Genomic DNA, 22,273 nt, shown 5'->3' with positions numbered 1-22,273 from the left:
GCGAGATATTGAATAGAACCATTAGATAACCAATGTTTGCTCCACTTCCTACCAAGACTTGAAGACAACAGTTTGCATTAAATTGTACGAATCTTAAACTTTGCTTCAGATAAACAAATGTTCTTCTAAAAAAAGATCAGATATACAAATGCTATATCTCGTAGAATTAGCTATATTTAATTTACGTATCGGGCCCTAGTCCTTGGTTTTATTCCTCACCCAACTAGGAGATGACAGGATATATTTTGAAGTGCTCCTCAAATATTGATTGAAGAACTACATTAAGTGAATTGATACCTGCCGTGATTCACCACGCGGCTAATCTATTGCAATATCCTTGTTTGCTTTCAGGTATGCCCTATTTGCAGCTGTGAGGTTTCTACCTCTTCAGGACAGTAGTCAGGATTAATGAACAGGCTTCTTGAGGCCATATCTTGCTGAAGAGGAATAAGAAAGATGATCGTGGCAGAGCTTCTTGAAGTCGTGATACATTATGATGCATGTTTTGACAGTATCACCTGAAAAATGATAGCAGCAAAGTGCCCTCTTTATATGCATTAAATTTGATATAGACGTTATTTAATCACAAACCTCGCTGTCTGTTGGATACTTGTGTAACGTTTTCGAGATCTTGTTAAAAGCTAGCTACTGGACTTAAATGGCAGATTTATGTTATTAATTCATGCGTGGGTCTCAGTTTGATCAGAATGCTTAAACTGTACCACAATTGACGAGTGTTCCTGTGGGGAAAACATTTTCGTGCATTTTCTCCTTTTTGCCGTGAAATCTAAATTTAATGTCATCAGTATCTCCTGCTGTCTGGCTGAAATGCATGGCTAAAGAGATGATATATAATTCTTGGTTAGTCAAAGGCTTATAGATAGTTTTATGAATACGTTTTATTGTTATTTCCATAACTATATTTCAAGAATTATATCATTTGAATTTGAATTCATATATGTTCCCGGAGATATACATATCAAATGTGGCTCCATCTCTGGTAAATATAATTTATAATAAAATAACATCGTTGCTTTCTATCTGTTATGCCTAGGGGTGCTAAATGAATGAATCCAATCGAATACTAAGATGTTCATATTTGATTTGCTTAATATTATCAAATTCGAACTTGAATACGCATATCCATGTCTAGAGTTTTTTGAATTCGGACTAGTCCGAATATTTAATATTTGATAAATATTCGTGACTATTTATCGAATGTCAATGTATATTCATTCCGCTAAAGATTTTAAAGTTTAAATAGTATTTAAATTCATAAATGAAAACTATTTCTTTATAGCTAATTAGCTATGATGTATGTAGAGTAAAGCTCCTATAAACTTAAGTGGATATGAGCATTTGTCCACTGAACTTTTTATCCATTCGTTATGCTTTGAGATTTGTGTTACACATCAATGCTATCCTTGAGATTTGTGACTTCATTTGTATCACATGCTAGCACAAATCTTAATGCAAAATCCATGAAAAATAAAGTTGATAGACAAAGTGTTCCTATCAACTTAAGTTTATAGGATATTTACTCAATGAGTAAAGATCCTTTAAACTTAAGTGGATATGAGCACTTGTCCGCCAAATTTTTTATCCATTCATTATACTTTGATATTTATGCTACACATCAATGCTATCCTTAAGATTTGTGACTTCATTTGTATCACATGCTGGCACAAATTTCAATACAAAATCCATGGATAAAAAAGTTGGTGGACAAAGGGTTCATATCCCACTTAAGTTTATAAGAGCTTTACTCATGTATATGAGTTTATGAGTAAAGCTCCTACAAACTTAAGTGGATAGGAGCACTTGTCCACTGAACTTTCTATCCCTTCATTATGGTTTGAGATTTGTGCTAACATTAATGATATCCTTGAGATTTATGACTTTATTTGTATCACATGCTAGCACAAATCTCAATGCACAATCCATGGATTAAAAAGTTGATGGACAAAGGGTTCATATTCACTTAAGTTTATAGGAGTTTTACTCAACGTATATGAAAAAGCTCCTATAAACTTATGTTTAATTCGAAAATTTTATTAGAAAACTAATTTAAGATTCTTTAAGGCTCTCAAAATCAATACATAGAGCTAAAATACAAAATATAAGTGGGTTGAAGATATAACATCATATGCATAATAATACAAATTATAAGCTATCAAATTTTAAACGAATATTTGATAAGCAAACAAATTGAATATATGTCTAGTTAATTTCTATTCGTTAATGAACTTGAATAGTATATTGGAGTTGGACTTGCAGTGTGGTCATATTCCAAAATAATTGAATAAATACAAACATGCATAACGAGCAAGTCATGCCCAAAGAAAAACAGTGAAAAGAGAAATTGGGCACCTTTGACTAGAAACAAAGAAAGAAAAAAAGAAGAAGAAGAAAAAGGAGAAAATGGCATGCGCAGTACCGTGTTGCGTTCATAGGACCAGCGAGCGTGCGTACGGAAAGGTCCCACTCCTTGTTTGTTGAGACGGAAAGATCCATGATCCTTTTGCTTGCCAAAGATAATTTCGGCCTGATCTATAAGAAAAAGAATTACTACTCAGAGGCATCAAATAATTGGTCAGGAAGTTGAGATTAATTTCAGAGACATCCAAGAACTTTCAGCGCTTTGAAGTAAACCCCCGATAACTTTGAAAATCATACTAAACCCCCAAATTACTTTTTAGAATCGCAGAACATCTCCAATACGTTTTTGCATTTTGCAGGAAACCCCGTAAATTAGAGGCGAATAACAACATGAAAAGTCATTCTGAAAAGCTATTTGGATTTTAGTGTAATTTACCCAAAAGATAGTGGGGATCTTCTGTAAAAGTTATTGGGGATTTTGAAAAGTTAGCGGGGTTTACTGCAAAATGTAGAAAGTTGTTGGGGGGGCTCAGTGTAATTTATGGGATTTGTTGTGTGGGTGGGGTTGGGGGATTGAGAGAGACCCATTGGTGAACGCAACTTTTCCACCCATCATTTTTGACTGTCTTCCAAAAACAAGGAACAGTTATAAATGGAGGGAAAACAATTAATATGGGCAAAGCTCAAAGGCTAATGAGCATGATGAAGGCTTCACTTTTATTCTACCTTTTCTTCCTCTGCTCGTATTTCTATTTCAATTCTTCCTCTTGTTATCAAGAGAATGAACAAATCGTAGGATACGGATATGAACTAGGATCAGTCTACTCGGATCCCTCTGGAAAATTGCTGAATGCAGAGCTCAAGCTGATAAAAAATTCATCGGTCTACGGACCCGATATCCAAAATCTCAATCTCTTTGCAAGGTAGGATTCCCTGATATGCATGGGTTTTTTTTTCTTTTTCTTTTTTTAACCCTGGATAGTTTATCATATTATGATGTGTAGTTAATTTCTTAGATGAAAATTTTTTATATTTGTTTCAAACATACATATCTTGATTCTACACTACTCAATTTCTAATAATAATTCTCAAAAAGAAAGAGAAAATGATGCATTTTCTTTGCTTTGAAAACGTTGCCGTCGTCTTCGTCGATCACAAGCTTTGGTATTATCTATTGCTGACTAGCTAGATAATAATAGACAGAACAGACGGTGCAATAATGCGAATCTACTTCATTATTTTAATGGAATCTCCAAATAATTTTTGCGAGTGTTGGTGTAGTCTGAATCTTATCTCATAATTAATTTTCCTTTTATCTGTTGGTGTCTGTGTGCGTGCGTCCGTAATGGACACGGAGGGGGGGATGCCTGTCTCATTCAAATTTTTAATTAGTCGCACTTAATACGCTAGTGATAATAATCCAACTTTTTCGAAGAAAATTCTACAGGCTTAGATAATTAATCCAGTTACTACCATATCAAAAATAGTTCCACTGGTTACTTAATTACACCTAAATGTTTACCAGACTTAAATTTCTATATGCTGCTTACGGCTCGAATCTTTAGTATTCTCTTATTTGCTCTTCTTTTTGTACTTGCAGCTTTGAAACTGAGAATCGACTGCGAATAAAAATAACAGACGCAAATAATCGAAGATATGAAATCCCACAGGACATAATTCCCCGCCAAAATCCTAGCAAACCCACCTGGTCTCCTCTACAGAAAAATACCATCGCTAACTCAAACTTCATTCTCACACTTCACTCAATCTACCGCTTTGGCTTCTCCATTGCTCGGCGCTCCACCGGTGAACTTCTCTTCGACGCAAGCCCTAAAAAATCCGAACCCGGCATCGTATTCAAAGACCAATACTTAGAAATCACATCAAACTTACCATCAACTTCATTCCTTTATGGCCTTGGAGAACATACTAAGAAAAATTTTCGATTGGTACCCAACGACACATTAACACTATGGAATGCGGATATCGGAGCTTCAACTATCGATCAGAACTTATACGGGTCTCACCCGTTTTATATTGATATAAGGTCTAACGGATCAACTCATGGTGTTCTGTTGATGAATAGTAATGGTATGGATGTTGTCTATGGAGGGTCTTTTATTAGTTACAAGATTATTGGAGGAGTTTTGGATTTCTATTTCTTCGCTGGACCGAGTCCAAAGGATGTAATCGAGCAATATACTGAGCTAATTGGAAGGCCAGCTCCAATGCCATATTGGTCATTCGGTGAGCACAACTTGCATTCATCAGGTTTCCACATGCACTGTTGTAGTATGTTGTTTTGAGCTTACTACCCCTGTAGTTTTATTTTAAGTAGGTAGACCTCTTGGATGAAATTTTTTGGCTCTCATACCCTCGAATAGGTTCACTAATTTCATCCAGAGGCAATAATCTGTAAAATTTTATCCAGAGTAAAGGAGTAAAAAAAATAAAATTTAACCCGGGGTATATCTGCCAGAATGAAGCAATGGGGGTAGTAAGTGCAAAGCGATACTACAGGGGGTCCATATACAATTGACCCTAGACTAAAACTAGGAAAGTATTTGGACTGCTAAGTGTATTTTTTGCAGGGTATCATCAGTGTCGATGGGGGTACAAGAATGTTGAAGATCTAGAAGGAGTTGTCGAAGGATATGCAAAAGCTGGAATTCCTCTAGAAGTTATGTGGACTGATATTGATTACATGGATGCATTCAAGGATTTTACACTTGATCCCATCAATTTCCCTGTTGACAAGATGAATGCCTTCGTTGATCGACTCCATAAAAATGGGCAGAAATATGTCGTTATAATAGACCCAGGTGAACAAACTAATTCTATTAAACTCAACATATTATAGCTATGCTATGACATGTGATAAATATCAAAAGTTAATATATGATGTATTCTCCGTCTATTAAACTGCATAATATGCTATAGAATTGATGGTCTGCCCTGTTTAAACTGATCTACATGATATCAGAGATCTACAAACCAAAAAAATCATGTATGCTTTAATCAAATTTTATAATTACAATAGACCCAGATAATTAGATAAACAGTTTCAGGATGTCCAACTCCATATATTTATATTTGAGATATATGTGATACATGCACAATGCATCATATTTACATTCTATGCTAGCAACTGATAAATTGGTCGCTCACAGGTATCAATGTTAACAAAAGCTATGCGACATTCACAAGAGGAATGAAAGCAGACATCTTTCTAAAGAGAAACAGCAGCAATTACCTTGGAGAAGTTTGGCCAGGTCCAGTCTACTTCCCAGACTTCTTCAATCCTGACGCTGTAAACTTCTGGGACCAAGAAATCGAAATCTTTCACAAAACTCTTCCCATCGATGGCCTTTGGATCGACATGAATGAGATCTCCAACTTCATCACTCCCTCTCCTCTCAACTCCCTCGACGACCCTCCATACAAAATCAACAACGCTGGAGTTCAGCGGCCTATTAACAATCTTACAGTCCCTGCATCGAGCATTCACTATGGGAACTTGACTGAGTACAATGTACATAACCTGCATGGGCTTTTGGAATCGAGAGCAACTCATGATGCTTTGATTAAACTTAGGGGCAAGCGCCCGTTTGTGCTTACGAGGTCCACGTTTGTTGGTTCGGGGAAGTATGCTGCACATTGGACTGGTGATAATGCAGCAACATGGGATGATTTGGGGTACTCGATACCGACTATTTTGAACTTTGGTCTGTTTGGGATTCCTATGGTTGGAGCTGATATATGTGGGTTTTCAGGTAATACTACTGAGGAGCTTTGCCGAAGGTGGATTCAGGTAAGTTTTTTTTTAACTCAGATGTTAAATTTTATGAGTTTACTGCATATAATTTCCTTTGTATCACGAGATTAGCCATTTATTGCCCTTAATGCCCAAGCAGAGTTACATTTCCGTTTTCTGTATCCATTTGGCAGAAATATCCCCTAATATTTCAGTTTGTTGCAGAGAGTTTTTTTTTTCATAGGTGTTCACCTCTTATCGTACAATTACATTTAACATGGAGATAGCTCTGTTTGGATGTCAGCATTCTTAGCATTAATAGGAAAAGTTAGAGATAATAAATTGTTAACCCGCTATATTACATAAGGTGTATCTGCAATAAATCCTGTACCTAAAGATTACATTGGAGCAACAGAAAGTTGATGATTTTGGTTTTTTATGTAGCTTGGTGCGTTCTACCCTTTTGCTCGAAATCACGCGACAAAAGGTTCGATAAGACACGAGCTCTATCTTTGGGAGTCGGTCGCTAGATCAGCAAAGAAGGCGCTAGGATTGCGTTATCGCCTGCTCCCCTACTTCTACACGCTAATGTACGAGGCGCGTACTAAGGGTACTCCAATTGCCAGGCCGCTTTTCTTCTCAGACCCTGAGGACACGCAAACTTACGATATTAGCGCACAGTTTATGATCGGAGGTGCAGTAATGGTATCTCCAGTCCTAAGTCCAGGAGTAAATTCAGTAACTGCTTATTTCCCGAAAGGCATTTGGTTCAATCTCTTCAATTACTCAAGTACAATGATTACTGATTCTGGGGAATATTTTACGCTAGAAGCGCCTGAAAATAGTGTAAATGTTCATGTACGAGGAGGTAATATATTACCGATGCAGGAGGAGGCGATGACTACACAATTAGCTAGAGATAACGGGTTCGAGCTTCTGGTTGTGCTACATGAAGGTATGGCTGAAGGTGAGGTGTTTGTAGATGATGGAGAGGTTGTGGAGATGGGAGGAAAGGAGAGTGAATGGAGTACAATTAAGTTTTCGGCGGAAGTTGAAGGCAAAGATGTGAAGATCAAGTCGGTGCTAGTTAATGGTACATACGCTTTGGATCATAAGTTGGTAGTGAAGAAGGTTCTGGTGCTTGGGCTTAGGTTTGAAGAAGGTATAGAGATGCATAGCTTGTATGTGAATGGAGTTGAATTGGGAGGGAAAGGGGTGGGTTTGAGTTATGAGAAGCGAGGGAGTTTTGGCGTGGCAGAAATTGACGGCTTGACCCAGCTTATTGGAAATGACTTTGAGTTGAGTTTGAAGTTCAGTGTATACTAAGTTGTAGTAGGATTAATAAAGAAGAAAAAATAAGCCGAGGAAAACATGTTTCCTTTGGCTTCAGCTGAAGAGACCACTGGAGATCATAAAAGATCCGCGTCTGAATTTGTTTCCTTAGCTCAGTTTCTTCTTCTTGTTCTTTTTCATTTTAATTGTCAGGGTTATTTTTCTGACCACTTGCTGAGCTACATAGATTACTAGTGAATGAAGTCTTTTCCAAGGTCCCTTCAGGGATAAAAGGGTCAACGCACTATTTAAAACATGAACTAGTACTATATAAAACTACTTCTATAGAAAGATAAAAGGAAAGGATAAAAGGCAAAAAGTTGACTCAAATTTCTGCTAAGCTCAAATAAAATGACCAAACAAGCATGCGCGCGCGCACAAAGGTTTGTATCATTTCAAGGTAGTATAAGAAGCCGGAGTTATTAGTAGTAGTAAGAAGCAAGAGACAAATGACAATACAAACCAATTACTCCTCAGCAAAGGAAAATACAATAGCAGAAACACCCAAAGGAATGGAGATTCCAAATCCAAAATTGTGATTGGTTGAGTCTTTTTAAATTAAGTGGAGAACTTCCCATCATGAACTGGGTCTACAAACAAGACATTTTACTTGACGCAGTGAAAATATCATGACGAACCACATTCAACCCGATTAACTGGCAAAAGTTAACTCCTTAAGCAGACGAAGGTTAAAAAGAAATCACCGCCTCCTCATGCCTCTTCCACCACGACCTCCTCGGAAGGCTCCACCACCACGCCCCCGACCACCCATAGCACTTGCAGCAGCCTCCCCTTGTGCACTCTCCGACTGATAAAATATATATTGGTCAGTAAAAGATAGTAGCTATCACTTACATTTGCAGGAAACTTTTAATATTTAACAATATAATTGGTTCCACTTGGAGAAACTTTTGTTACCAATACGTCAGATGAGAAGTAAGTGGACTCTTAAGAAAATGAAAAGAATAGAACGGCAACACGAATGCAACACGAAAACACGTTCAGCCAAAAGGAGGCAGGTGGAAGAGAATCAGAAAATATAAAGAGAGGAACTCCTTATACAAGTTAAATATGCTAACAAAGATTTAAAAAAGCCATAATGTACAGTAGGTCAGACACATAAGCGCCTTACAAGGATAGGGCAGATCTTTGTGAGTACTAACTACCCATATTTTTCAATAAGTGAACATCTATATGTCAAGCTATTAGCACACATATTCCAAATAGCTTTAGTTCGGTTGTAACCCCAAAATGAAAATTACTCAATGGTCCCACTGGTTTAAACCATTTTATTCAGCAAGCAAGATTCAAAACATTTCACCGAGGACTGATAATTAGTTGTTGCACCAATCACTATGTTTGTTGATAAAATTCTTCTTCGACCCACTAAAGTAAATTCCAGTAGTGTTGAGAAGGGAAACCATCATATGGAAGACGTGGAAGCTAAGCTCTACTTTAATCACGGGTAACTGAGTTGCGATGAAGCATATCAGAGGCAGAGTATAAATTTATAAAGTCAACATGCACATGGAAGTAAATCACAAAGATAATATGCAGTATTAAATTGTTGATAAAAGAATAATATATCTACCTTAGGATTCTTGACTGTTTCATCCACACTCAAAATAAGACAAGCAGCTTCTGTAGCAGCATTTATAGCATTAATCTGCAGGCAACATTTAAGATCGTATTATCTCCAACGAGAGAAGAAATCATAAGCCTTAACATAGGATGAAACAGAGACCAACAGCTCAGTCAATAAGAGCATAAGTATACCTTCACAACTGAAGGTTCCCAAACAAAGTTAGAAAAGGAATCTGCAAGTCCACCTGTGTTGATATCTAAGCCAAAATTTGCACCTTCACCTGTAGATATTTGATAATTTAATATCTCTATATGAGTATTTTCTTGTAATGTTAAATAACATTAATATGCTCACCAGAAGCATGTTTCTGTCTGAGTTTATTCAAGAAATCAGTTGCATCAAAGCCAGCATTATCACAAAGTTGTCTTGGAATGACCTGCACAGTATAATGATATTCAATCAACTATGGCACAGGAACAACTTTTCTACCCTTCCATATTTATGCACGATAACTGTATAATTACAAGAGATAAGTTAATGAATGTGACTAGGGTGGAGCATGATATCTAGACTCGTTCAAGGAGACCTAAAAGGAACTTGCTAATGGTTGTTGTCGCAAAACTAGGGCTCATAGAATATCTCAAGGTTTAACACCTGAAGGGAAGATCCCTAGATTGTAGCCACAAAATTCCTGGAGAGGCACGAAGATGAAGATTGAAGCATGATATCCAACTAAATTTCCAAAGTCCAAACCAACACAAAGATGCAGATTTCTAATCCACTACCTTAAGGCCATGAAAGGGAGCAAAAGCTTCTGTAGTTAAACCTGCATTTATCTACTTAGTAAGGTCCCACGACGATAGCTGTTCTCAGAGGTACAAAACTCCTCTGACCCTATTGGAGTTTATTTGTTAACTTCCCCCTATTATAGTAGGTTCATTGACTCTTGGATAAAACTGAAAAATGATGAACCACATTTACACCTCTACCCTCTTAAGGCAAATCCAAAAATAACAAGCATTAAACAATAACTAAGAATATAAGCAATTTATCTGATCATAAAAATAATTGCCGGGCTTCTCACCTCAAGGGCCTTGGCATATGAATTTATAAACAGCTGTGACTTTCCAGCTATGGTTCGTGCATGTTGTCGCAAATATCGACTAACCTCCATCTATCATTTTTTTCAAAAAAAAAAAAAGAATGAGTATTAACTAAAGAATACAAATTAAAACAGATCTTAGCAGGTTTCTATTGCCTACATCAATAGCACCGCCACCAGCCACAATAGTGGAATTCTTGAGAGCTCTTCTGACTATCATATTGCCTACATCAATAGCACCGCCACCAGCCACAATAGTGGAATTCTTGAGAGCTCTTCTGACTATCATTATTGCATCATGCAGACTCCTTTCAGCTTCTTCAATGAACTGGAGAGAGCAAAACATCAAACAATATGATGACTACTAGGCATAAACTACAGTAACGTTCAGCTGATGGGAGACTTTCTTAATGACAAACCTGGTCTGCTCCACCACGGAGAACTATGGTTGCAGTCCGACCAGAAGGGCAGCCACTAAATATGTTGAACCTCTCATTCCCAACTTGTTTCTCCTCAAACACATCACAAGACCCCAGAACCTTTAACAAGTTAACCACAAAAGAAGAAAATTAATAAAAGGGGCCATAACTATATGGATTGAAATTAAAGAATTCACTCATCTGTCTGATTGCCACTCACTAAACCACAAATGTACAAGGAGGGATATGAAGGATACCTCATTGATAATGTTGTTGACAGAAGTTTGTACAGTACCACCTGTAGCAGCAGAAACCCTTTGCAGGTCTTCTTCTGTTACACGACCAGCGCAGAATATATCTCGATCTGCAAAATACTGAAGACCATACAAAATTTTATGGTTTGAACATGCTATGTTGTACAGAAAATTGAGGTATCTACCTGAGTTGCAAGGTCGCCAATTGCCAATCGTGAGAGGACGATTTTTGCTCCACTCTTGACACACTTATCTAACTTGTCGTAGATGATATTCCACTCAGCATCAACTATTGATTGATACTGCAGTGGATCTGATAGTCTACAAATGACTTATAAATTGATTATAAGAGAAACATAAAACATGATGAAAAAACAAATAAACAGAGCACATTTATAGGAGTTGATTTTACCTGATTTCAGCATTTTCTTTCTCTGATTTCAACTCTAATTCAATGTTTAACAGAAGGATTTTTGGATTCAGAAACTTCTTTGGCTGCTGCTCAAAACCAGCATAAGAGAATGTCTTTTTGAAAGCAACACCGTCAACAAGAAATGAATCCCTCATAGTACCCCCTGGAACCTGCACCAGAAGCCGTAATTTGAACTTCAAAAACCTTTACTGCACACTAACTCATTGCAAGCAATACCTTTAAAATTCCATTCAGTAGAAATTAAATAACTCCACATTTAAATAATTCCACATCATTAGGGTGCAAATCCCCCCCACCCCCCAAAGGGACGTCATCAAAAAGAAGAGAATAAGAAATAAGATATGATAGTCATAAAACAGATGACAATAAAAATGAAGAGGTGTTTGCCTTAAAGACTTGACTCAGAAAATAAATTCTAAACCTAAGCAATAAGAAGTATCAGATTCTACATTAGCCTCGCAAATTTTATGCCAATGTTCCAGATTCAAAAGTTATGCGCTTGGAATTGACGAGTAAAACGATCTTTTCATCTAGAAGCTTTAATCAACGACAGTAAATACACAATAGGAAAAAGAGACGAGTAATTAACCATATGCATGATGAAACCTTACAGTACCTAAAATTTTACATCCACTTCAGAATACCAATTGCTTTCAAAATGTACTTCAAATGTCGCGCACATATAGCCAATAACCCCGCCAATGCACAAACCCACCCACACCCAGAAAAAACAAATATCAGTTAGACCTTTTGGGTTTCAAATGCTAGAAAACTGAACATAATTGAAACATGAAGTTCCAACTTCTGAGAATAGAACATTCAATATAGGTTTAGATGCTAACAAAGCTGCCTTAATGGGTGTTAGAAACTTAGAATTAATGTTATTAGGCTTGCAGTTGTTATCAATGTCATCTAAAATTTAAAATGAACTTAATGAGCACCAAATCATATGCGAAAAAGCAAATAAACGCGTGAAGGACTGATGAGAATAACCTTTTTTATTCCAAGTAAATTTAATCTATCATCATTTACAATAGCAAGGACAGCATCCACAACCATTTCAGCAAAAAATTCTTTTTCACCTCCTATTAATTTTGATGATAGTGTCGTAGCAGCACATTTTGCCAATAAGGACTTCTTTTCCTCAAGGCTCTTCCCTTCTATGCTTACAGAGAGCTCTTTAACTTTGCTAATGGCCTGTAATACATGGTATAATATTCAGTTCAGCGAATAATAAACTACAGTATATCATGCAGACAGTCACTAATACACTCACCAAGTTGCCTGCAGCTCGGTAGCTTCTAATAAGATTTTGAGGATGGACACCATCCTCAATGAAAGGTTTTGCCTCTTTCAAGAATTCACCTGCAAGAAGCACGACTGTAGTGGTTCCATCACCAACCTGCAACAAGCCAGAACATGAGACTACAGATTATCTTTCACAAATAATACACAAAATTAGATGTGACAAAATTTGTGTAATGCTTAAATTGTAGATATAATGCTGCCACTAAAATTTCTAGAGTTCAAATTGGTTGTAAGAAAGGTACTGTTTTCTACTAAAATTTACACTGAATAAAAAACACTGTAACCTCTCAACTTCCCATGAAGTAGATACATCACAGAGACTAACATATTTGACAAGCTGATATACAACCATCAATGGTATTAGCAGATCGTACGTAGTATTAAATTGGAAAAGTTCATGTTAGTGATAGTATATCGGCAAGTATTTTCAGTGAATAAAGACGAAAAATAAAAAGAAAATGACTAACAGATCAAATATGTTGTAGCCTCCCTACAAGAGAACATGTGTTCCATCCATTTTAGAATCTTTTGTCCAAAACATCAGTCAATGTCAACCAAGATTCTCCTTTGTCAGTTCAAATCTGACCTTGCAATATATTCCGAAAATAAGTTTACCTGTGTATCTCTCAAGTGTATCCTAATCAATAGCCATATGAAATATGAAGTGGCTGAAGAGAACTCATGCCCATAATTCCTTAAAGGTCCTTCTACTTTCATTCAATCAAACTTACAAGGCGTGCAAAATATCTAGTTGACACCTGTAAGTTTTTAACATAAGACCATGTGCCTTTAGATATAATTGAAAGAAAAATCACTCGCTAAGTCGTTCACTTCAGTCAAAATTCTTATCCAAAAAGAAATATTTTGATTGCTCCTCTAGGTTTAATTCTATTTTTCCACTGAGCATTTTGAAATTTGACGTAGATATTCCGTTATAATTTATTACATCAAACTGCGTATACCCACTATTGCACAATTTTAGTTACATCAAACTGCGTATACCCACTATTGCACAATTTTAGTTGATCATGATATAATTGTCCCTTAACGACTACCAAATGAATACAACGAGTTCTTATTCCACTCCTTTTTTCTCATCAATATTAAAAGTAAAACAAAAACAAGAACGTACAGGTTCCAATCTTTAACATCAAACCGCCTACAACTGAGATTGTGCCTTAATTGACACTTCACAGGAAATCTACTATTTTTACCAGAAGACAAACCCTGGAATATTGGTCAACATCCAAAAAGATTGAATCTTTAACATCCAAACACTGAGGTAACTTCTCCACAGAACAAGGAAACAACCTTCGTCCTCATTTCATTCCTTGGTTCTCATACAGTGCCCCACATATGAACTACTTATGATGTCGAATCCCTGTAGATCTTCATCGAGGGTCTAACCAACTAAAAAGTAGAAAACTCAAAAGCCCTAGAATTAACTAAAACTAATTTCGTTACCTCAGAGTCCTGAGACTTGGCGATATCGACAAGGATCTTGGCAGCAGGGTGAACGATGTCGAGCAGCTTCATGATCGTAGCCCCATCGTTGGAGATCGTGGTGTTGCCCTTGTCGTCGTGGATGAGCTTGTCCATTCCCCTCGGGCCGAGAGTTGTACAGACGGTGTCGGCGACGGCGGTGCAGGCGTTGATGTTGCTCACTACTTGCGCTTTGCCCTGCGACGCATCGGTGCCTTCCTTTAGAAGTATGATCTGAGGCTGGAGCATCGCCGCCATCGCGCTGGGTGAGATCTAGGGTTAGGGTTTGGAGAGGAGGAGAAGTTGGAGGGAGTGGATTTGAGTGTTTTGAGAGTTTCAGTGTTTTGGTTTGTGTGGGAGGGAAGTGGGAGGGTCTGCCGAGATCTAGGGCAGTTAACGGGTTAACGGGTTTCGGCCAAATTCCTGACCTACCTAATTAGAGTTCGGGTCCTAAAATGCAAATTCCTGAGGATAGTCTGAAGACCCCCAAAGGTCCCTCCTTTATAAGGACAAATTTTCAAAACCAACCTATTTAATAAACTAATTGCAAAAAACGACCCGTTTCAGATTTATTTAGAGAAACCGACCTGGTTTCAGCACTGTCGCTGAAACCAGGTCGGTTTTTCTAAAAAACTTTACGAAACTTCACGGGAGTTCAACTCCCGTGAAGTTTTTTCTCATAACAAAACTTCACGGGAGTTGAACTCCCGTGAAGTTTCGGAAACTTTTTTTCAAAAACCGACATGGTTTCAACGCTGAGGCTGAAACCAGGTCGGTTTTTACAAATAAAACTAAAATGGGTCTTTTTTGGGGAATAGTTTATCAAATGGGTTGGTTTTGAAAATTTGTCCTCCTTTATAATTAGCCCAGCCCTCAAGTACTGTTTTTGAAAAAGAAGCTCATAAGTTTTACTCCACTCTTCTAAGAAGTCCTCAAGTTTCTTTTTTTTACTACTAGGCCCCTAAGTTTTACCATCTATTCTGAGAAGCCCATGATTTTTACCCCTCCCAATTCTTTTTGTTAGCCTGGAGGTTTCGTTAGCAGAAAAAGAAAGTTGGGTGCTTCTTAGGACAAAGTGGTAAAGTTTAAGGGTTCAGTTGTTAAAAAAAGTTGGGGCTTTTTAGAAGGAATGGGTAAAATCTAAGAGCTTTTTAGAAAAAAAAAATGGGTGAGACTTAGGTAATCTTTAGCCTATCTTCTCAATTTCTAATTGTGGCAATTTTTCCTTTTTTTTAAGGGAACTTCCCCCACAATCATTGGGTGTCACTAAGGGGCACCCCCAACACACAACCTCATGTATTTCAAGAAATTAAATTCATGTGGGTGCTCTCTAGAAAAAGTCAAAGTTAAGACATTAAAATAATGCTCATAATTACCTTACTAACTCAGCTAGACACTCTTGAGTTTTATTGTGGTGATTTTGAAAGCGTTAAATTATTAGTTTGGTATTTTTATTAGTACCATATTCTCGATATAGTTTTTTTTCTTTCACTTGCAGTATTACGGAAACTAATATCAACATTTGACGTGAATTTGATATTTATGTCGTATAGGAAAAATAACCAAATTACTTTATTTAGTAGTAGAAAAACATGACCAAAATTGAAAATGATAATTTTGTTATGAGCACATATCAGAATGAATTGTAACTTTTTTGCTTCTCATTTCCAATCATATCCTAATTCATTATGGAATTTATTGTAGTTTCAAATTTGTTGGTGAATCACGATGCATTATTTACATTTTCCAATTCGAACATAGATATTCTTTTGTCAGCCAAAATCGTACAGGGGTTTATTATCTATAAACATTACACAAGCATCAGAACAAGTTCCTGTAGATTGTACTGCAAAACAATAAACTGGGAGGTTTGACATTCCTGTTAAAGTTTCAACACAAAATACAAATGCTATGGCATCTGAACAGAAACAAAGTTACAATTTATTCAACTACAAAAGAACCAAAAATGACTGAATAAATTTGAACAAGTCAAAAGAGATACAATGAAGAATTGTCGAAACTAATAGCAAACTGCTTGAAGACTGATATCAAAAACAAATCGTCAAGAACAGCGAGGCCTGGAAAGGCGTTTCGATGCAAGAAACAGATATTGAGCTGAAGGAACCGCATGCTTTATAAACAGGACAAGTTTTCGAGCCCGAACAATTTGGCAAATAGAAATCTCAGCACGGATAAACTAAATAGAACAACATAACAGAACAAGCTAATCTAGGGTTTCCTCCGAAGATATTACACCTTATGACTTCACTCCTGGAAATAATAAAATCTTATGAAGATCCAAAAAGCCTTTACTTAAATCGGACACGCTACCCCTCATCCTAAAAACTTACTAAAGCCAGAAGGCAACAATATTGATAAATTACAGTTATAAATGTAAGTAATCTGAAGCAGAGAATACCCAACACGAAAACAATCCTCTTCCTCCAATCGTGGCATAAACTGTTATTTTCACCTCAACAACCCATTATTGCACAATTATGAACGAAACCGCCTGCTCTTTCTCTTACAGAAAGCACACCCCACCCATTGTTATTTCCACCCTCAGGGCACCAAGATCGCAACACAACAACTTCCCCTTGAGGCCCTCTTTGACCTCCGATCACCAACAATTTAGATCCACAAGCTTTGAAAGCAAGACCCCAGCCGTTATGAGAGTCAGCCCTAACGGGCAAAGTTTTAACAAAACTCCAAGTGTTATTAGACTTGTCATACTTCTTAACCTCGTTCGTGGATTGATCAGCAACATAAAGCTGGTTATTTACAACAGCAACAAGCGGAGGAGATTGTGTTGCCCTATTACCAGTACTATGACTAGGGTACATATCTGGAATTCTCCTCCATGTCCTCGTCTCGAGGTTATACTCCTCACCGCAAGTTAAAGAATCAGTGTGACTAGACATTCCTCCTATAACATAGAACCTGCCGTCCATGAAAAATCCAGAACATAGTTTTCGTGGGAGATTCATATCTGGAAGAGTCTCCCACGTGCCAAATTCTGAATTGTAAAGTTCAGCGCATTTCAAGACACGGCCATTGTTGTCAACCCCTCCGGCAACAATAGCAATCTCTCCGAAGCTACCGGATCCAAACAGGCAGCGAGGTAAGTTCATGGGTGGGCAACGTGACCAATCACGAGTAACCAAGCTATACATCCAAATAGCGAAGCCTGAGAGTTCTCGACCAAAGACAAGGAGTTGAGTACCTGCAGCAAGAGACTCCTTGTCAGCAAGTGAGAAGCAGTCATCACAGGGAACTCGAGGTAATCTCATCCATCTTTGTCCAAAAGGATCAAATGCTTCCCAGGGCATGAGGCTACATGCTACATATACCCAGTGCTCGATGATTCCAAGTTCTCTTCTTAGTTTGTAAAGGTATCCGCTGCCTATCAAAAGGTTAAACCTTTTATTTAGACAAGCAAGTGAAGAATAGTCTGATCTGCTCGTTCTGGCCAAGCAATCTAGAGCAATATCATCATGAAGGCCAGGGAGAAGGCAATCATTTGATTTCTGGCCGTTTTGATTATCGCCTTGCTGTGACTTGACATCGGTATTTTTCTTCTTCAAAATGATGCAATCCAGCATAGGTGTAAAATAGAAATTCTGCTCAAATATGTTTTTCTTCACCTCTTTCAACATCAGACTTCCATCTTTAGCCAGCAGCATGTAAGCTAGTATATATCTTTGAAAAGGATCACAATTCTTTTCAGCGGATCTGGAAAACTGCGAAAGCAAACATGCTTCAGCAGCGACCATTGTTCCGGACTTGCTAGCCCTGCGCTTTCTTTGCACTTTCCTGGCTGTCAAGTGAACAGGTAGCATCATAAGAGATTCATTACAACGTTCATACTAAGTGGTTAAGCAAGCAATTAATTGGTCAAACAGAAAAGGCAACTGAAATTACAGAGATGAAGGTAGCCAGTGACTTCAAAATGATTTATGATGGTGAAAGAATTTGCATCAGTCGAAGGATAATAATCCACATGCTAGATTTTAGTTACCAAAATCATAATATACTGACAGACTGGAATGAGTCTATTTGACGTCACGCTTTGCATTTTTATCCATGTCTTGCGCTTAATACAATTCCCTATAACATCTACACTTTTCTCCAGTTGAAGAGAAACCCGGATGGTGCATGTAGGTTGCACAAGCTTAAACCACAACTAATAGTTTAGGTTTTCCAATCTGTCAATTCGCTTTTTATGATTTATGGCAAGCTCCTTGGTTGTCCGCTTTTGCTTTTGCTTTATTCAACTGAGCTGATGGAGAGTAACGTGAATTCCTTGATATACAGAAAGGTTTATGCGACAGTTTTCCTGTTAACGTTTACCTTAAGCTTATATCTATTGTTTCGTAGTTCGTACTATACAACACTAAAACATAGGACGTAAATTTATCCCGTTAACATTAGATTTTATATATGGAACATCTTATTCTCCTCTATCTTCTTCCTTCTGGGTACCTTGCCAACTAGTTATACCATGATTGTAGCCACAATCAATAATAAGATAGGTCATAGGTCTTCCATTTTATCCTCAAGTGAAGCTACCACGAATTTCTTAAGGATGCAAACATTTTTTTTAATGTTACCATTTATTTTAGTGCAGCTTAAAAGGAGAAAGTAGTTGTTTTTTTAACAAGAACAAAAACTCATTTTGCGCACCCCAGACTATTTGATTAAAACAAGATTCATTGTTTTGTTATATTCAAGACCCTATGAAGCAATTAATAGAATATTTCCGAACTAGAACACTTTATATCTTTTTTTAGTAGAGAAATCAAAGTAATATAACTCGTAATAGTCAATCATCTTCAAACTTTGGGTTAGGTTTGAATCAGAAACATATACCTTAAGTTTAGGAGAGAGAAAGAAAGAAGATAAAAGGCCACAACCTAGACCGTCCATTTGATTTTAAACGGGTTTCAGCTGCATTAAAATTCTATAATTACTTATCAAATGCACCTGGGTCGACCCAGTAAGGTACTTACTTTATACACTAACATACAAAACAGCCAAGATATGCTTACTCTCAGAAGAAGACAATACCTTTGAATACAAAGACAAACAAACAAGTTTAAATAAGTAAAGGTGATCATGTATCAGAAAATCCATAGATAAGATTCAACAGAAACCAATGTCAGAGAAGCTGCAGCCAATTATAAGTGCAAAGGAAAAAATGCTATAAACAATATAAATCTATGTAAAGCACATACGTTGACGTTACAGCACAACTTCATCATGAAAGGGCGTCAAAACACTAGAGGAAAGCATTTCCTTGAAACAATCAGAATTAAGTCAAAAGAAGAAAAACTAAGCCTCCAAACCAGGATACAAGTGACTCTCTAAATTTCGGAACTCTTAATGAATTCAATCCTTCAGATACTCTACTTATGCTGGTGACTACCAACAGAAAGAATCTAATAAACATTGCTTACATTGAATTTGTTTTCAAATAGCCAAAAGGAGTTTAACTTATCAGTTACTATCTTGCTTTTTATCTCGGTTCCATATGTATAGTTCTAAGTAAGTGCAAAGCAATATAAAACTAATGTTTTCAAATATAGTTTCTCCTGTCACTTCAGGCATTTGTTCATCATCAGATCGGTCAAAGAAACTTTGGACTACATCTTCGGGTCGAAATAGATCTTTATCTTAATGTACAAACAAAATTTACTTGCACTAGCAAGTAACAAGATTAAGATGTGAAGCAGAGCTTTATAGTGTGTTTGGGAGTTTACTTAGGGCTTGTTTGGATTGAGGGGAATAAGGGAGAAGGGAAGTTAGGGGAACCATTCACCTTGTTTGGGAACATTTAGGAGGTGAAGTAGTATAAAATTTGTTACCCCCAAATTGGGGTGTAACCAAAGGGAATGGAACTCCCTTCCCTTCCCTTCCCTTCTCTTCTCTCACCTAGTTTCCCTTAACTTCCCTTAACCCCATTGAAATCCAAACACAAGGGAAGGAAAAGAAGGGGAAATTTTCTCCTTCCTTCTCTTCCCCTCCATTACATCCTAATTTGGGGTGTAAGAATTTGGGCCAAATTTCCCCTCTATTCCCCTCCTCTTCCTTCCAAAATAAAACTCCCAAACAATGTTAAAATGAAATTTCCCTTCTCTTCCCCCTCTCTACCCTCCATCCAAACAGGCCGTTAAAGCAACAAGGACCACAAAAAACAAATATTTATAAAAAAAAATGCAGCAAATGCGACTCTTTAATTTCACACGAATCGAATCACAGCTACAAACTATAACATTAAAAAAAATATTTAACAAATGATCATGGAGGTAGCAGATATTTAATCCAAAGCAGCCAACAATCAATGCACAGTCTGAAATTTTTAGAAACTGAGCAATCCGAAATCGGTGATCTCACGTGCTCACCTTGTATTCAATAGATCTCCCATTGAAAATCGCCACAGAGCAGCGCATGGATCCAATCAACGGATTCTAACTAGCCTCGGCATCAAAAACCTAGCCATCGCAACCTGCATTTTACCAGATCGATTCCATCTCAAACCTGCGCAAATATCGATCAAAGATCCAGAAAGAGATCCGAAATCAGACGCCAATCATCAGAGAAAACCTTCTAATGAAATGAAACCCGCTCTTTTACTTCAATCAGCAGCTAAATTTTAGGGGGAAAAACCCAGCAATAAACAAGAAAATCATCGATTGACAACCAAATCGACATCAGAAACCTCACCGACAACGCCGACCGCCGACGGAGCTCGCCGGAAAACCCCAGGAAACGACGATCGGTTGCTTTCCACCGCCGATCTCCTCAATGAGCTACAGAACCCCCACCGGAATGAGTTTCATCGTGAAATAAAAAAGGAGACGAATCTCGAAACCCCACTCTCGCTTCGATTTCACTCACCTCCACTGTCGTTGGAGTTTATTGAGGTCGCATTCACGCTCGCCTCATCTTACCACGCGGGGGTAAAATAGTAAACAGCATAAAGGATAAACGCAACAATTATGCATAAGCATCCTTGTAACTTATAAAATTATAGGCTTTAGCCTTTTTAGCTACTGGGCCCTTTCAAGTTTAATATTCCAAAAAATTAGCCTTTCTAACTCATTGAATGTCTCCAAATTTGATAAATTGGTTCAAATTAGTCAATCTCTTAGGGTCAGTTTGGCAAACGGAACAAAACTGGGCGAGGACGGGTCCTGATCTAGTTTTGTGCTAAACTAGTTTTGTTTTGGACCAGACCCTACTGATCCAAAATAAAACTAGTTTAGTGACACTATTTGGGCACAAAAAATAGGGTCAGATCTTGCCCAGAATTTTGACAAACAAGAAACAACACAAAATTAGGTCAAGTTCAGTCATGACCCAAATTTACAAAGTTGCAAACACTTTCTTAGAATTTTCTACCTAACCTGACAATCTCTTGATTGGCTTAGTGATTAATCATGAATGGTATATATCGTTACCCTAAAAAACAGGTTAAAGAAATTTATTCTAATGCATATGAGTTTGAAATGGGTCAGCAATTTAAATAGGTTAGAAAAAAGGGGCATATGGGTGCAGATTTGTGTTTAACATTAAGTTATAACTGGCATTCTATAGTAAAAAAGTTAACTCGGAGTGAATATTCTTTTAAATGTTAACAAATCGTACCGAATCATCTGAAATGGCTTATCAAAAATGAGAGATCTGATAGAAATCATTTGGTTCACGGATTATATTTTGATGCATAATATGGATCTAGAAATTTCCATATTCAAAGTTTTGTTTATTTTTAATGGATATTGAAGTGTTTTACATAAGGAATAAAAATCCAACAATTTTTTGGTTTAGCTGCACATGCATTTTGTTGAGGATATTGGATATATTACTAAAAGCACAAATTCGAATGAAATCAGTACTATTTTAGGGAATCACATTTGATGCATCTATTATACATGGCATCCCAAAATTCAGAACATGAAAAACGACAAACAAATATCGTATTTTGATGCAAACCTAGGATTTTAAAATTGTGTGTCCCATTTTTCGGTGGAGAACTCACGAAATTCAAACGGCCCCCTAGTGACGTCAATTATTTGATACATGCATTTCTAAATATTAAAGATGCTAGGGACTAATGCCGGAAAACACCCAATTAATATTTTACAAACGTGGAAGGGCAAAGAGCTTATTATGTAAATAAATCAAGCACAGGGTTATTTCAAGAAAAAACAATTATTATTTAGCTT

The 22,273-nt window shown here is 37.1% G+C and overlaps 4 protein-coding genes across 4 annotated transcripts in view; 2 read left to right on the top strand and 2 right to left on the bottom strand.

Annotated features, from left to right (window-relative positions):
- Positions 1–708, top strand: part of LOC109820639 (E3 ubiquitin ligase BIG BROTHER-related) — an 8,493-nt gene extending 7,785 nt beyond the window's left edge. The window contains exon 7 of the mRNA XM_020386816.1: positions 352–708. Coding sequence (XP_020242405.1) covers positions 352–399 — 48 coding nt within the window. The 3' untranslated portion in view covers positions 400–708. The remainder of the gene's footprint in view (positions 1–351) is intronic.
- On the top strand, positions 3,037–7,635 carry LOC109819765 (probable alpha-glucosidase Os06g0675700). The gene is made up of 5 exons (XM_020385643.1): positions 3,037–3,302; positions 3,980–4,626; positions 4,971–5,201; positions 5,550–6,190; positions 6,578–7,635. Exons 1-5 carry the CDS (start codon positions 3,052–3,054, stop codon positions 7,457–7,459), a joined length of 2,652 nt encoding a protein of 883 aa, XP_020241232.1. The 5' UTR covers positions 3,037–3,051; the 3' UTR covers positions 7,460–7,635.
- LOC109819711 (T-complex protein 1 subunit eta-like) lies at positions 7,870–14,412 on the bottom strand. Its single transcript, XM_020385545.1, has 13 exons — positions 14,031–14,412; positions 12,535–12,660; positions 12,252–12,455; positions 11,238–11,407; positions 11,011–11,146; positions 10,829–10,945; positions 10,572–10,691; positions 10,382–10,480; positions 10,135–10,224; positions 9,405–9,486; positions 9,242–9,330; positions 9,057–9,131; positions 7,870–8,273 (listed from the first exon to the last, which is right to left on the bottom strand). Exons 1-13 carry the CDS (start codon positions 14,304–14,306, stop codon positions 8,166–8,168), a joined length of 1,692 nt encoding a protein of 563 aa, XP_020241134.1. The 5' UTR covers positions 14,307–14,412; the 3' UTR covers positions 7,870–8,165.
- LOC109819817 (F-box/kelch-repeat protein At5g60570-like) lies at positions 16,060–20,985 on the bottom strand. The gene is made up of 3 exons (XM_020385738.1): positions 20,772–20,985; positions 20,450–20,585; positions 16,060–17,865 (listed from the first exon to the last, which is right to left on the bottom strand). Exon 3 carries the CDS (start codon positions 17,819–17,821, stop codon positions 16,523–16,525), a length of 1,299 nt encoding a protein of 432 aa, XP_020241327.1. The 5' UTR covers positions 17,822–17,865; positions 20,450–20,585; positions 20,772–20,985; the 3' UTR covers positions 16,060–16,522.

The sequence above is a fragment of the Asparagus officinalis genome, chromosome 8 (genome assembly GCF_001876935.1).
Source record: "Asparagus officinalis chromosome 8, Aspof.V1, whole genome shotgun sequence".
Lineage (NCBI taxonomy): Eukaryota > Viridiplantae > Streptophyta > Magnoliopsida > Asparagales > Asparagaceae > Asparagus > Asparagus officinalis.
The sequence above is the reverse complement of the archived record's forward strand: the minus strand, read 5'-3'. Positions and strand labels throughout refer to the sequence as shown.